The 13,896-nt window shown below is 36.6% G+C and overlaps 3 protein-coding genes across 3 annotated transcripts; 2 read left to right on the top strand and 1 right to left on the bottom strand.

Moving 5' to 3' along the window:
- On the top strand, positions 1-2,166 carry LOC130463664 (uncharacterized). Its single transcript, XM_056832866.1, has 2 exons — positions 1-1,132; positions 1,444-2,166. The coding sequence occupies exons 1-2, from the start codon at positions 1-3 to the stop codon at positions 1,476-1,478; spliced, it is 1,167 nt and encodes a 388-aa protein (XP_056688844.1). The 3' UTR covers positions 1,479-2,166.
- Positions 2,167-5,593: 3,427 nt separating this feature from the next.
- On the top strand, positions 5,594-6,426 carry LOC110797755 (probable calcium-binding protein CML13). Its single transcript, XM_022002870.2, has one exon. It carries the CDS (start codon positions 5,784-5,786, stop codon positions 6,231-6,233), a length of 450 nt encoding a protein of 149 aa, XP_021858562.1. The 5' UTR covers positions 5,594-5,783; the 3' UTR covers positions 6,234-6,426.
- An 890-nt stretch (positions 6,427-7,316) lies between these two features.
- Positions 7,317-13,852, bottom strand: LOC110797764 (uncharacterized). The gene is made up of 8 exons (XM_022002879.2): positions 13,436-13,852; positions 12,511-12,636; positions 10,726-10,824; positions 9,945-10,087; positions 9,297-9,405; positions 8,950-9,057; positions 8,417-8,557; positions 7,317-8,029 (listed from the first exon to the last, which is right to left on the bottom strand). The coding sequence occupies exons 1-8, from the start codon at positions 13,520-13,522 to the stop codon at positions 7,412-7,414; spliced, it is 1,431 nt and encodes a 476-aa protein (XP_021858571.1). The 5' UTR covers positions 13,523-13,852; the 3' UTR covers positions 7,317-7,411.
- Between the last annotated feature and the right edge of the window lie 44 nt (positions 13,853-13,896).

The raw sequence follows: 13,896 nt of genomic DNA, 5'->3' as shown, positions 1-13,896 counted from the left end.
ATGCCTACTGATACTGATTCTTCACTAAATCCAAATTCAGCTTACTATCTCAGCAATAATGATCTTAATACTTCAAAATTGGTCAATATAGTCTTTGATGGCAAGTGCTTTAATGACTGGAAAAGATCTATGATGATAGCTTTGTCTGCTAGAAACAAATTGTGTTTTGTTGATGGAACTTTGGATCAACCAACAACAAACTCAGAAAATTTTAGAATCTGGAATAGGTGCAACGATTTGGTAATCTCTTGGATGTTAGGATCTCTTGAAGTTTCAATTGCAAGAAGTGTTTTGTACCTCAAAACAGCAAGAGATATCTGGTTAGATCTTGAAGAGAGATTTTGTCAATCATCTGGTCCACAGTTATTCTCAGTTCAGCAGAAACTATGTGATTTGAATCAAGATGAAGATGAGCAAATCTCAGGATTTTTCACTAAGATCAAACTTCTTTGGGATCAACTATATGGCTTGGATCCTTTACCATCTTGTATATGCACTGGCTGTAATTGCACTCTCACACAGAAACTTCTGAAGTCTCAACAGAATCAAAGGTTGATTCAGTTTTTGATGAAATTGAATGAGAAGTATGATCACTCTAAAAGCACTATTCTCATGATGAGTCCATTTCCAACAATCTCTAAAGCATATGGATTATTGCTTCAAGAAGAACAGCAGAAAGAAGTTAATAGCAACAGAAATCACAACTTGGAATCTACTGTGTTCACTGCAAGAAAGTTCACTGATAATAGGCCATATAAGTCTAACTATGGTTCTAGTTCTGGCATGCAAAACACAGGTGGAAATCAACCAAGAAACTTTACTTACAGTAGAAACAATTTATACTGTGAACATTGCAAAATGAAGAATCACACTGTTGATAAATGTTGGAAGCTACATGGCTATCCTAAGGATTTTAAAGGCAGAGGCAAAAGAGTAGCAGCAGCTGCTCAGTTAGAAGAGTTTACTGAAAAGGAAAGTCCAACTGAGGGAGATACAGGAATGGTTCATGCCACATTTTCAGAAGAACAATACAACAAGATTTTGAGCCTGCTTAACACTCAGAAAGTTGCTAACCAAGCTGAATGTTCTGGTTCTGGTTCTCTTGGTTTAGCAACTACTACTCAATTGAGAGGTACATTCTGTCTCCTTTCTAAATTTAAAGCTAAGTGGATTCTAGATAGTGGTGCAAGTGATCACATGTGTTCAGAGAAAAACATGTTCAGTAAGTTAGAATCTGTTGATGATAAACAACACACCATCACAATTCCTGATGGAACAGAATTACAGGTAACACACAAAGGTATAATTGACCTAGGAAATAATATAACACTTAGGAATGTGTTGTATGTACCAGGTTTCCAGTTCAATCTGATTAGTATTTCTCAACTCTGCAATGATATCCAGTGTTCAGTTTTATTCACACATAATGAATGTTTTGCACAGGACCTTTCCAAGAACAAGCATACTCTGCTTGGTAGATTGGACAAAGGCCTGTATTGTTTGAATGAAGAGTTGTTGGCATCTGATAGCAGTACAATGTCACACAATTATGCTCTTTCCAGCATGGCATCTGAAGTTGAAGAAGCTAAACTTTGGCATCTTAGACTAGGACATATTTCTTTTGGCAAAATAAAGAATATCAAGAACATTAATGTCAAAGGTTGCCTAGCTGAATGTTTTTGTCAGATTTGTCCATTAGCTAAGCAAACAAGGTTCCCTTTCCCCACTAGCACTATTAAGTCAGTACAACCCTTTGACTTGTTACATGTAGATGTATGGGGGCCCTACTCTGTACTTGATTCTTCTAGATGTAATCAGTTCTTAACAATTGTGGATGATTACACTAGGATGACTTGGACTCATTTAATGAGAAATAAAACAGATTCTGTCAAAATTATGACTGATTTCTTACTGTATGTTGAGAATCATTTTGGTTTTACAGTTAAATCAGTTAGATCAGATAATGCACCTGATTTGACAGAAGGTGCAATGAAGGAATTGTTTCTTAGCAAGGGAATTCTTCAACAGAAAAGCTGTAGTCACACACCTCAGCAAAATGGTGTGGTTGAAAGAAAGCATAAACATCTTCTTGAAACTGCAAGAGCTTTATTTTTTCAGTCCAAACTACCTGATAAGTATTGGAGTGATTGTATATTAACTGCTACTTTTCTGATCAACAGAATGCCTTTAAAAAGTATCCAGTTCAGTACACCATATGAGAAGCTATTCAAACAACCACCTGACTTATCTCACTTGAAAGTCTTTGGATGTCTATGCTACATTACTACCTCTAAGGTCAACAGATCCAAGTTTGACCCAAGAGCAGATCCATGTGTTCTACTTGGATACCCTCCAAATTAGAAAGCTTACAAAGTTCTCAATCTCAACACAAAGAAATCAGTGGTTTCCAGGGATGTTGTGTTCCATGAACACCATTTTCCTTTCCATTTCTCACCTGATCCATCAGTTGCTTATTCCACTCAATTCTTTTTACCAAATACTACTCCTTACTCTTCAGATTTACCTGATATTTCATCACAAGATCTTGATTCTTCTAATTCTACAACCACAACTCCCTTGTCTATTTCTGTTGTTAATTCCCCCACATCTGACATCTCTTTCACTCCACCATCTTCTCCACCTTCTCCCCCAGCACCTAGAAAATCTACCAGAACTATCAAACCACCCTCTCATCTCAATGATTATGTTTGTCACAAACCTCCAAAACACTGGTGCAATCTTGTGGCTTATGACAAATTGCCAGATCACCATAAGCTTCTCATTGCTGCACATATGGAACTGGTTGAACCTACTACATATTCTGAAGCTGCTACAGATTCAAAGTGGATAGATGCAATGGATAAAGAAATCAGTGCATTGCAACATAACAAAACCTGGGATTATGTCCGATTGCCTAAAGGAAAGAAGGCCATTGGATGTAAATGGGTCTACAGGATCAAAAAGAATGCAGATGGCTCAGTTGAAAGATACAAAGCCAGATTGGTTGCAAAGGGGTCCACACAAAAATATGGTATTGACTACCATGAAACATTCTCTCCTGTTGTCAAAATGGCCACTGTGAGGTGTCCAATTAGCTTAGCTGCCAGCAAACAATGGAAACTTTTCCAGTTAGACATTAACAATGCCTTTCTTCATGGCACTCTTGAGGAAGAAGTATACATGAAGGTTCCTGAAGGTGTTTCAGCTCCCAATGGTTATGTCTGTAAGCTCAATAAATCTCTTTATGGCCTTAAACAAGCTTCAAGGCAATGGTTTGCTAGGCTTCACTGTGAGCTCAAGTCCCAAGGGTACATACAATCAAAGAATGATTATTCTCTTTTCATCAAACATGATTCTGCAGACATTACAGTGGTGGCTGTCTATGTTGATGATATTATCATCACAGGCTCTAATGAAGCTACAATAAAGGCTCTTAAACAGCATCTACATAATACTTTTAGTATTAAAGATCTAGGGATCCTAAATTTCTTCCTTGGAATTGAAGTTAGTCAGACATCTGATGGATACATTTTAACACAGAAGAAGTATACAAAAGAGCTTCTCCATGATTATGAATGGGATTTGTCTAAACCTACTGTCACTCCTTTTCCTCTTAACATGAAGCTGACAACAGATGGTGAACAATATTTTAATGCAGAATTGTATAGATGCTATGTGGGAAAGTTGAACTTTCTTACTCACACTAGACCTGACATATCTTTTGCTGTTCAATCCCTAAGCCAGTTCATGCATTCTCCCACTTTGCAGCATGTTGATGCACTCATTCATACTCTAAGATATATCAAAGGGACTGCTGGCCAAGGAATTTTGTTGAGAGCTACAGATCAGCTCACTCTTCAGGCATATTCTGACTCTGATTGGGCTTCTTGTCCAACTACAAGAAGATCTGTAACTGGTTACATTCTTCTGTTGGGCAATTCACCTATAAGTTGGAAGTCTAAAAAGCAATCTACTATCTCCAAGAGCTCTTCTGAAGCAGAATATAGAGCCATGTCACAGGCTGCAGGAGAAGTTACATGGGTTGTCAGATTACTAGAGGAGCTTGGTGTTCACAATCTCAAACCAGTTGAGCTTCACTGTGACAACCAATCAGCAATTCATATTGCAAGCAACCCAATCTTTCATGAACGAACTAAACATATTGAGGTGGATTGCCATTTCACCAGGGACAAGATCCTAGAGGGTCTTCTTCAGTTAAGTTATTTGCCTACTAAGAATCAATTGGCTGATATATTCACAAAGATCTTACCAAGTGCTCAACACAGGCAATTATCTACCAAACTTGGCATGATCAATGTCTCTCCCATGCCTAGTTTGAGGGGGGGGTGTTGGTATTCAGCATGGTATTCAGCCTTGCACCACACGAGCAACCAACATATCACAGCAAAGCAAAACAAGCAGCAACAACCTTGTGCACACAATGACCGGCTCAACAACTTCTAGAAGCAGTGGCTAACTGATTCCCTAGATTTAAGGAAGGTTGTTAGAGCTGTTAGAGCTGTTAGTTGATGATCTATTTATGCAATAAACTGAGAATGATGAGCTGTACATTTAGAATGTTTTGATTGGTGGAAACACCTCATAGAAGTTAGCATACAAATTGTATAAATATAGTTCTCGCTGTAATTATTCGAATTCATTTTCAATGAAATAATATCTTCATTCTTCTTAAACATTTTCTCTCTAATTCTCTCAAGAAGTTTTCATCCTAAAGAGGTGAAAACTGACAAAATTTGTTAATCATATCTACTTTAAATAAAATATATGGGACAATGGAATAATTGACACATTATTTTAAAACACAAACCATAACAAATTCCAACCGTGTATTTTTATGTTATCAAACTTTTTTGGTTCTTTAGGTGCTAACACAATTATCTTCTTGTTAATTGATACTCCATCATCATCATTTTTATTTAATTACAAACTTTTTCTATTTTGAAGTTTTGTCATTAATAAAAAAAATCGATCAATTATCTAAGTAAAGTGATCGACTTAAATTATTATTCCCACAACGTGCATGCTCAATAGTCGATATGTACATAATTTTTCATTCAATAATTTATCTCTAGCACCATTTATCTATAGAATATTATATTCCGAGTTTTGAATTATATTTTTTAAAAAAGAAAATACTATGTACAATTTTTTTTTTTTTTTTTTGTAATACCCCAGAATAACAATTATCTCTGTTTTTTTAGGAAAATAAAAATAAATTTTTCCGACAACCTTAACTTCTTTTGTTTGTCCGGAGAATCGTCCTCAACCAAACTTTTTCTCTTTGCAAGTTTTGAAATCTATAATTGCCCTTTGAGTTTTTCTCTAGGTTTGGTTGCTTGTCGAACTACCGAATATCTTTGTTAATCATCATGTTTTTATTCATCACTAAGTGGAATTGGATTAACTACAAAGCCGGATAGAACTTAGCACTTTATTAACCGTTAATAAACAATTAATAATATCGAAAAAATATTTCATGTTGTCCGCCTGAATTTTTTCATTTATCGAAAAAGGAAAAACGAATATTATTTAAATTCTCGTTAATTAAATATGAATAAAAAAGTCCCGCCCCAAATCAAACATAACACCATCCTCCACATTTCTCCCACTTCTTTATAATTCAATGCACTCTCACCAATCATCTCTCCCACAAGAACTAAAAACACCCAACTCCCAAACTTCAATTTTCTAGATAGAAATAGAGAGATCCAAAGATCATCAAACACCCAAAAAAAATTAAATAATAAAAACCAAGTAAATTAATGGGGAAAGATTACGAAGATGAAGATCAAATAGCATCAATGAGAGAAGCATTCTCTCTTTTCGACACCGACGGAGACGGTAAGATCGCTCCATCGGATCTTGGTATCGTAATGCGGTCATTGGGTTCAAACCCGACCCAGTCACAGCTCCGCCACATCTTGGAAAGGGAAAACCTAAACTCACCCTTCGACTTCCACCGATTCTTGGAACTGATGGCTAAGTACATGAAACCCGATGACCCATTTGAATCAGAGCTCCGTGATGCGTTTCGGGTACTTGATAAGGATTGTTCGGGTTTCGTGTCGGTTTCGGACCTTCGACATATATTGACTAACATTGGGGAGAAACTGGATCCAGCTGAGTTCGATGAGTGGATTCAAGAAGTGGATGTTGGAGATGACGGAAGGTTTCAGTATGAGGATTTTATTTCTCACCTTCTTGTCAAATGATCATGCTGCTATTTTTAATTTTATTTTGTTTTAAGCCTAGATTAATAGATTGACTACAAGCTCATAAATCTTAATTTATGTATTGCCTTTTCCACTCCTGCTTAACTACTATTATTATTAGTATGATTTAGTTTCGGATTCAATGATCTGATTAGTATAAAGTAATAAAACTACACACGAAATATTACTCTTTTGGGCCATAGTTTTCATTTTTCAACAATGAACTGGGAATTATTATTATGTGTAATCCCATAAGTTTCAACGTATCAATTGAGGTTGGCATGAGTAGTTAAGGGCATCTTGCTCCTTAACCAAGGTCTCGGGTTCGAGCCTTGGAAATGGAAAAAAACTCAAATGGGAGGGATGCTGCCCATCGAGGTACCCATGCAAACTCCCACGGGAGATTACCTCGCCGAAGGCGGTGGGAACTCCTCGTAGTAGAACCAATAAAAATAAAATAAAATAAGTTTCAACGTGACATAACTTGTAAACACTATAAATGAGGGTCTTTAGGTGTAACACCAACTTCATACCAAACAATTATTTCAATCAAAAAGTTATTCAACGCGATCAAATAGTTATATTCTCTAATTAATTAGTTATACTTTTTAATGAGATAGTTATGATTTTTGTCAAATAGTTATATTTTTAATGTTGACATCGTCATCAGTCTTACGCGTATGACGATCTCATAGGAGACTTACTTGACATAACTATAGTTGTGTGCCTATGTGCAGAGAAATTTTTTAGAGTGATATGGTTGGATCATGTTCCTTTTTCTAATTTAGTGGGATGAGTCCCTGCACAATTAAGTTGAGGTCATAATCAAGTAACTTATGAGAATAATGTGGAAAAATAGAAAGAATCTTGTACGATTCTGAATAAGAAAAAGTAACTAAAAGTTACCTTCGATTAGGTAAGCTGTACATCAGCAATTATCAGAGAGTTAAAGAGTTCAACAATCCTTTCACTATACACATGTATCAACAGTTACCAAAAAGGAAATTATTCTCAAAAACCCTTCTACAAATTAATCAAATTTGGAGGAAAGAATGAGCCACAGATATACAGAAAGCAATGGCATCCAACAAAACAGCAAGAGTTTATGCCTATGGCAAATGGCTTTCAATTCAAATTAAGCATACACAACCATTGTGCAAACTTTCATTCAAATCACACTATCTACATCTACAAGAATGCACACTACACGTAATATACAATGCCCCGAAGAAAGTGGGAAGCAGCATATAAGAAAGCAAAACCAGTTCAGAAAACATTATAACAGAAGAGAGGTTTTGTGGGTCTTTGTTCAACAAGCGAGCAACATGATTACCTGACAATTGCTCATTCGAGCTATTTATCTCTGAATCTTTAGGATTGTCATCGGCGTTTGTACTTCCACTATTCTTTGAGCTTTTTTCATCATCTCGGAGTGGTTCTTTGGTATTCTCGGCCTCATTCTTCTTTGAGAGACCTCTAGAGAATCCTCCATCATCTCCAGCTGGATCATCTTCATCTTCATCTTCTCTCTCATCACCTCCTAATGGACCTTTACAACTCTCTTTATTACCCTTACGCAGTTCATGTACTTCTTCTTGCTCATCATTTTCTGGTAGCTTGTCTGCAGCGTTATCATACATCTGTTCAATTTCTGATTGATCTCTGGAGCTTCCAACATCTCGGTGATCATCATAACCTCTCTGTTTTTCTACAGAGGGATTACCGACATCAGTAGGTTTTGGAGCACCTCGAATCAAGTCTGGCCGAGGCTCCACTCCAACACGTCTAAGATGCAACTGTAGTGCCAAGCACAAGTGTCACATAAGTACATACTTCCTCCATTCTTATTTACATGGCACAATTGGGTTTTGGACACTATTTACACAAGCTCCTTTGACTTCCTTTTGTGATATATACTCAAGAAAAAACATAGTCGTGTCGGGTCTTGTAGGCTTCGTCTCAATAAATATTACTTAAATATCAACTTTTTACAATTTTTTCTTAATCCATAATTGAAGATATTAATGTTTGAATCGTGCATTGGCAAATGTGACATAAATAATTGTGTCATGTAAATAAGAACAGAGGAAATAACTAATTACCATGAACTGGGAATCCTAAGGTTATCCAACGGGCTAACAAAATTCTGAACAGAGATATTAGAGGGAGAGACATTGAAGTACCTGAAGATGCAAATTAACTTCATCAGGTCGTGACAAGAATGGAAAATCACCACCGGATTTCAAGTATGCACGTCTAGCTCCAGGATACCTTTCACCTATTTCGTCTTTAAGCTCTTGTGGAACCGCACAATAGTCATTTGTCTGAGAAAAACACGGGACAAGGATATTAGACATGCATGTTACTGCACAAAACTTGTATGCAATGCAGAAAAACAACCTTTAGGACAGTGCAAAGGAAAACACAGTACGAATTGTTAAAACATTTCGCTTTTGGAGAAGTTTAATAACTTTTAGTTACCCCAAGCTCTTAATGCAGTATGTTTAATCTATTCAATACATTTTCTTTTTTTGGAGAAATTCATTCAACACATGTTTCTCTCAACACCAATCAGATAATCACTATGAGTTGTACCACTTATTTTAGATGGTACATTGTTTTATACGATCATAAGAAGAAACAAAATTCTTATGTAAAAGAAAACATCACGAACAAACAATGCATGGAAATAATGAATCTAAAAGAAGAGCCATACATCCATTAAAGTTATAGATGCATCTGACAGCAGAAGAGGTCCGACTGAAGCAGATTCAACCGTCAAAGTCAATCTGGAAGCCAAATCGTCTTTTGAATGTGCTTCAACCTATAAAAAAGTTTTAGGTCGATCATGAAAAGAAAGTAAAATTAATATTGACTTGTTTCTGATGAAAGCACATGCATTGATCTTGGACTACAAAATGAAAAGAAGAAAACTGCTATGAAGGGATAAAAGGTCAGATTTATTGCACGACAAAATGGATTTTGACCCTATTTAATGACAGAAATCAGAATAGAAACAGAAACTAATTGTTGAGCAATTGAGAGACTCTTCACGGACTTCACCTGCGCTACAACAAAGTCGACAGAATCGGCAATAAATGGCTCATGGGGGCCATCACGAATACCCGTCAAGACATATCTTTTCAAAAGAAATGAAGGTGCCCAGCTCACACTGCATAATTTGCACAATAATCAGAGTATCTCCTATGTAAATGAAAACAGAAAGGTAGATAGAGTGAAGAAGATATGGTAAAAACAAAATGAGTGCAATTATACATTATCGTAGTTTAGATATTTCAGGTGAAAGTTGCAAAAGTTTATAGTTATGTTTAGAAGCAAATTTAAAGATAACGACTTGCACTCCTGCAAAAAAGCTTTTGGATCTTGCGGCATTTAAAGAATACAATTCTTAACAATCACCAAGTCTGTGAGGCCTGTGTCTTTTCAATTTTGATAATGATCTTATATCCTAATTAAGGTTTTGTGGATGATAGTCAGCTACTTATTAATCAAAAGATAAAAAATTATAAAAAGTAAACGTAAAAGAGTGCAGCACTAAAAGCAATTCACAAATCAAAATCTTTAGTCTCGGAATTAGTAGTACATAAGAGGGAAAAGGAGGGAGCACAAGGGGATTTTGCAAGAAAATATTGCATTTGGTGCAATATCAGTTGGCTGAAAGCTGATACAGCAAAGCAAATTCTGACTTACACAGGAGACCAAGGCATAGCGGCTGAAAAAGTACGTGTATCCAAGAATGTATTTGAGAGTACTAATGACTTGACTCGTCTTGGACGATGTTGAGCAAAAAGTTGTGCCAAAAAGCCTCCAAGTGATGTTCCGTAAATGTGGATCTGATAGGTGAACAATAGTTAGGCCCAATAACGGAAGCTTTCATAAAATGAATATTCCAACAAACATATCAAACTATGGCAAGAATACAGAGGCCGTGTCCAGCTAAAGAAAATAACAAATCAACTATAATAATCTTTGCAATGGGAGAGTATCAGACTCACTTTCAAGTTTGGGAATTTCCAACAACGTTACGGGGGATTTTCACAAATAACAAATCTTCTAACACACACTAGGTGAATTTAGCAAAATTTGAATGACTTCCACAGCTGGCCTTAATATGTTCTACACCTCCTAAATCTCCCACCGCCTATTTCCCCATTACTGCTCTAACATTCTATAAGAGATAAGATTTTCATTCTTGCCATGCATCTCAGTTCCAAAGACCCCTTTGACCCGAATTTACTCCAGAAACCCTCCATTTTTAGACTTGCCAGAGTGGCCACACCTAAACACTTTATACAGTTTTTAGAGCTATACCAACACCACAACCTAGAAAATATGAGTTGTTCCTACAAGTAAAGATCCAAGGCTCTATAGCAGAACATACTTTAGTTTAGATTAGTTGAAGAAACCAGAGAATTGACGCATAATAAGCAGTACATAAAACATGACCAAGTGGAAACTTTGATATTCTTACATGATGAACATCAATTCCGTCCAAGAACTTTTCAAATGCATGAATCCATTCATGATGACTCCACACTCGAGGAATATCAACAGAAATGATCCGGTAACCCTGAGGAATAAAATTTTCAGTTAAGTTCAAGTATGCAAGGAACTTGAGAATGAAGAAATGAAAAGGAGGAGCAGAGAAACTAGAAGTATGTTGCATAAAATCAATTTCTAAGCATAGTGGAAATTTCTATTTATAACTCAACTCAGCTGTACACAGAAAAAGAAGATTTCTTGAAGCTTCTGTGAACTATCACAAGTACATTGCTCCAATAAATCAAAAGACAAATTCTTTGGTTGACTCTTCTCTGATTTTTTCTTCTGACACACATACGTTTTCTTCCTGGGCCGGCCCTGAGGGCTATTTTGAGGGGGCTATCGCCCAAGGCCTAGTCAGGGAGGGGGCCATAATTCTCAGTCCAACTACGCTATTCAACTTTATGAGTAAAACAAATTGTATCTATTCTACTAAATCTTTAACATAGAAGCACTACAGCCAAAGTCACTCATGTCATGTTTAAATCTGCAGGACACAGGGAACATGCAACAAAAAACATAATCTGCAGCAGTTGGGGGGAAGGGCGTTTCACTCTCTGTTAGACTAGTCTATTGTATTATTAAATTGGCAGCATTTGGACACTCAATCACGATGCAGCGTGTAATAGGTTAAATTCTATCACGGTCCCACCAAAAATATTGTGAAACCCTACATGTGTCAATCAGCACACACGGGAAACTTAGGAAGCTATCAAAAAGGCTTTTCTAAACTGAAAAGCTGTTCAAGAAGTGGACTAACATTTCTTAACTTCTCAAATTTAGAACAAGGATGTCCGTCTAGTTGCTGATTTGGTGGTCATATAGAAAATCGGAAGACACGGAAGACATATGAACTATCAGTGATAAAACTGAAGATGAATCAGCCTTATCTTGGGCATGAAAGGTTCACTTGACAAGTATAATGTAGATAAACAATATCGAATTCATACAATGGATCTTCTGGAACTCTTGTCCTCTTGGCTACCGGATCCACTCAAAAGGCATTATGTGCAGTGTTATTGGATGGGCATGTGTCAGTTTCACCTCTGAATAGTTTAAGTTCTTAACACAAGGAGTTGGTGAAGAGTTTGTTCATCTTTAAAATTGGTAAAGGTACACTATATTTAAATACTATTTCAAGGGGCGGATTTTCTAATCGGGGCATGGATATTGTTTCATGCATCATGGATACCACTCCAAGGATCTTAATTTCCTCATTCTCCATATTCAATGTTCCACACTCACCAGGATCTTGGAGCCATGTCACTTACAGCAACACTATGGGTAAATCTTATATCGTATCGTATGAGTAACATAATGGTGGGTGTTTCCATTCTTAGTGAGCACACCAAAGTAAATAGAAATATTAAACAATAAATCATTTCATCTAAAAGTGGCCCATAATCCTGCATGTACATAGATGAAGAACATGAGATATGGGAGCTTCACAGGTATCATGTTTCATAAGGTTCTGGAGGAGTACGAAACTACAAAAGACACATTATCAACAGTGATTCGATAGATAATTGAGCTGAACATATTATACAGAGGACGGACTTTGATTAACTAATAAAGGATAACAATATTGATGAAGTACATCCCTAGAGCAATTGATGAGTCAGGAAGTACAGAAGAACCTAAGATTCTGATATATAAATTTGCAAAACTGCAGCTGTTGACAAATAATTAAAGAAAAGTCAAAACAATCAAATACCTTCATTGACAATGCCATTATTTGTTTATAGTACACATCGGCTGATCCTGCTGTCCCTGGAATACAGATAAGGGGTGGAACCGCCTTTGGACCAAAGTCATAATATCTCCATTGCTTCAAGCCAACCTGTAGCCAAAAAGCCGTGAACGGGAATTTTATGATAAAAATTAAACATGCAACAATCAAGAAAATACTCATGAACACCCTTATTAGATTAATGGAACTATGAACCTTGGCCCTAACATATGAGTGGAGTATATAATACTATAAATTCTACAGAGTATCAAGCAATGCCAATCCAAGATTAACTATGCAAACATTTAGCAATGGCAAATATCTATGAAGAGTGTTTAAGCACAGCTAGTTCAAAACTTGTGAATGTCCACCATTTCTTAGCCCAACAGCCCCTACAACAAATCAAAATTAATTAAAGACCCGTCATCGAAAACCCAATTATGGCAGTTATGATCACTTCAGACCTTGATATAGACTTAAATTTAACTGACATTTTCCTCAACAACACACATTTAGAATGGGGGAGCTCATAATTCAGTTAGTGGTCTAGTAATAGTTTGAGCAAATAATGGTAATAAAAAGTTCAAAGTAAAGAAAGTGCAAATGATTGAAAAAAGAAAGAAAATGTCAGATACCCAGAAACTAAAGTTCAAAGTCAAATCTACCATTAAACCACCCACCCTTCCTCCAAATAAACCCCAATAAATTGAAATTTCAAATACCCAAATCCTCGAAGTTAATGGGATAATTTCATTTCGTAATTAGAACAACAAAAACTAAGCTTAAACTAGCACAAGAACAATCAGATATGATAGAACAATCAGCTCGAAATTGTAAATCAAAAACAAGAAAGGGGCAAAAAACAGAAGAATGAAAATAAAGAATTAAACTTGGAATTGAGAAGAATTACAGGAATTTGGTGAAGGGGAACTTGGGATTTGAAGTAGATGTAATCACCAGGAGCCGAGAAACTGCCTTTGCCTTTGACGTTATTCATTCTTCCTTGGAAATTGTGCTACTGTTTGGAGTTGGGGGTTTATGGGAATTGCGACATCAAAGCTAAAATCTGAATTTGACAAGAACAATGTTAATACGGATTAGAAAAAAGGGATCAAAATTGGGTCTTCTCTTCTGTGTCGACCCGGCAATGGGTGTCCAAAATCGCGACGATGTGGGGAAGAGAGAGAGAGTGGGGATGTAGGAGTTGGAGCGGAGAAGCAGCACGTGATGGGCCCCTCTATTGGCTTCGTCCTTCCTATTGCAACGTCAGCTTCAGATCTTCAACAGTTGAGTTTGTGCTGTACACTGCTGTGTCCTGTGGCAGTGTGGCTTGAAGCCTTGAACTCATGTGCGGCGTAACCATAAATTAAA

This window comes from Spinacia oleracea, chromosome 6 (genome assembly GCF_020520425.1).
Source record: "Spinacia oleracea cultivar Varoflay chromosome 6, BTI_SOV_V1, whole genome shotgun sequence".
NCBI classification, from domain to species: Eukaryota; Viridiplantae; Streptophyta; class Magnoliopsida; order Caryophyllales; family Amaranthaceae; genus Spinacia; species Spinacia oleracea.
The sequence above is the reverse complement of the archived record's forward strand: the minus strand, read 5'-3'. Positions and strand labels throughout refer to the sequence as shown.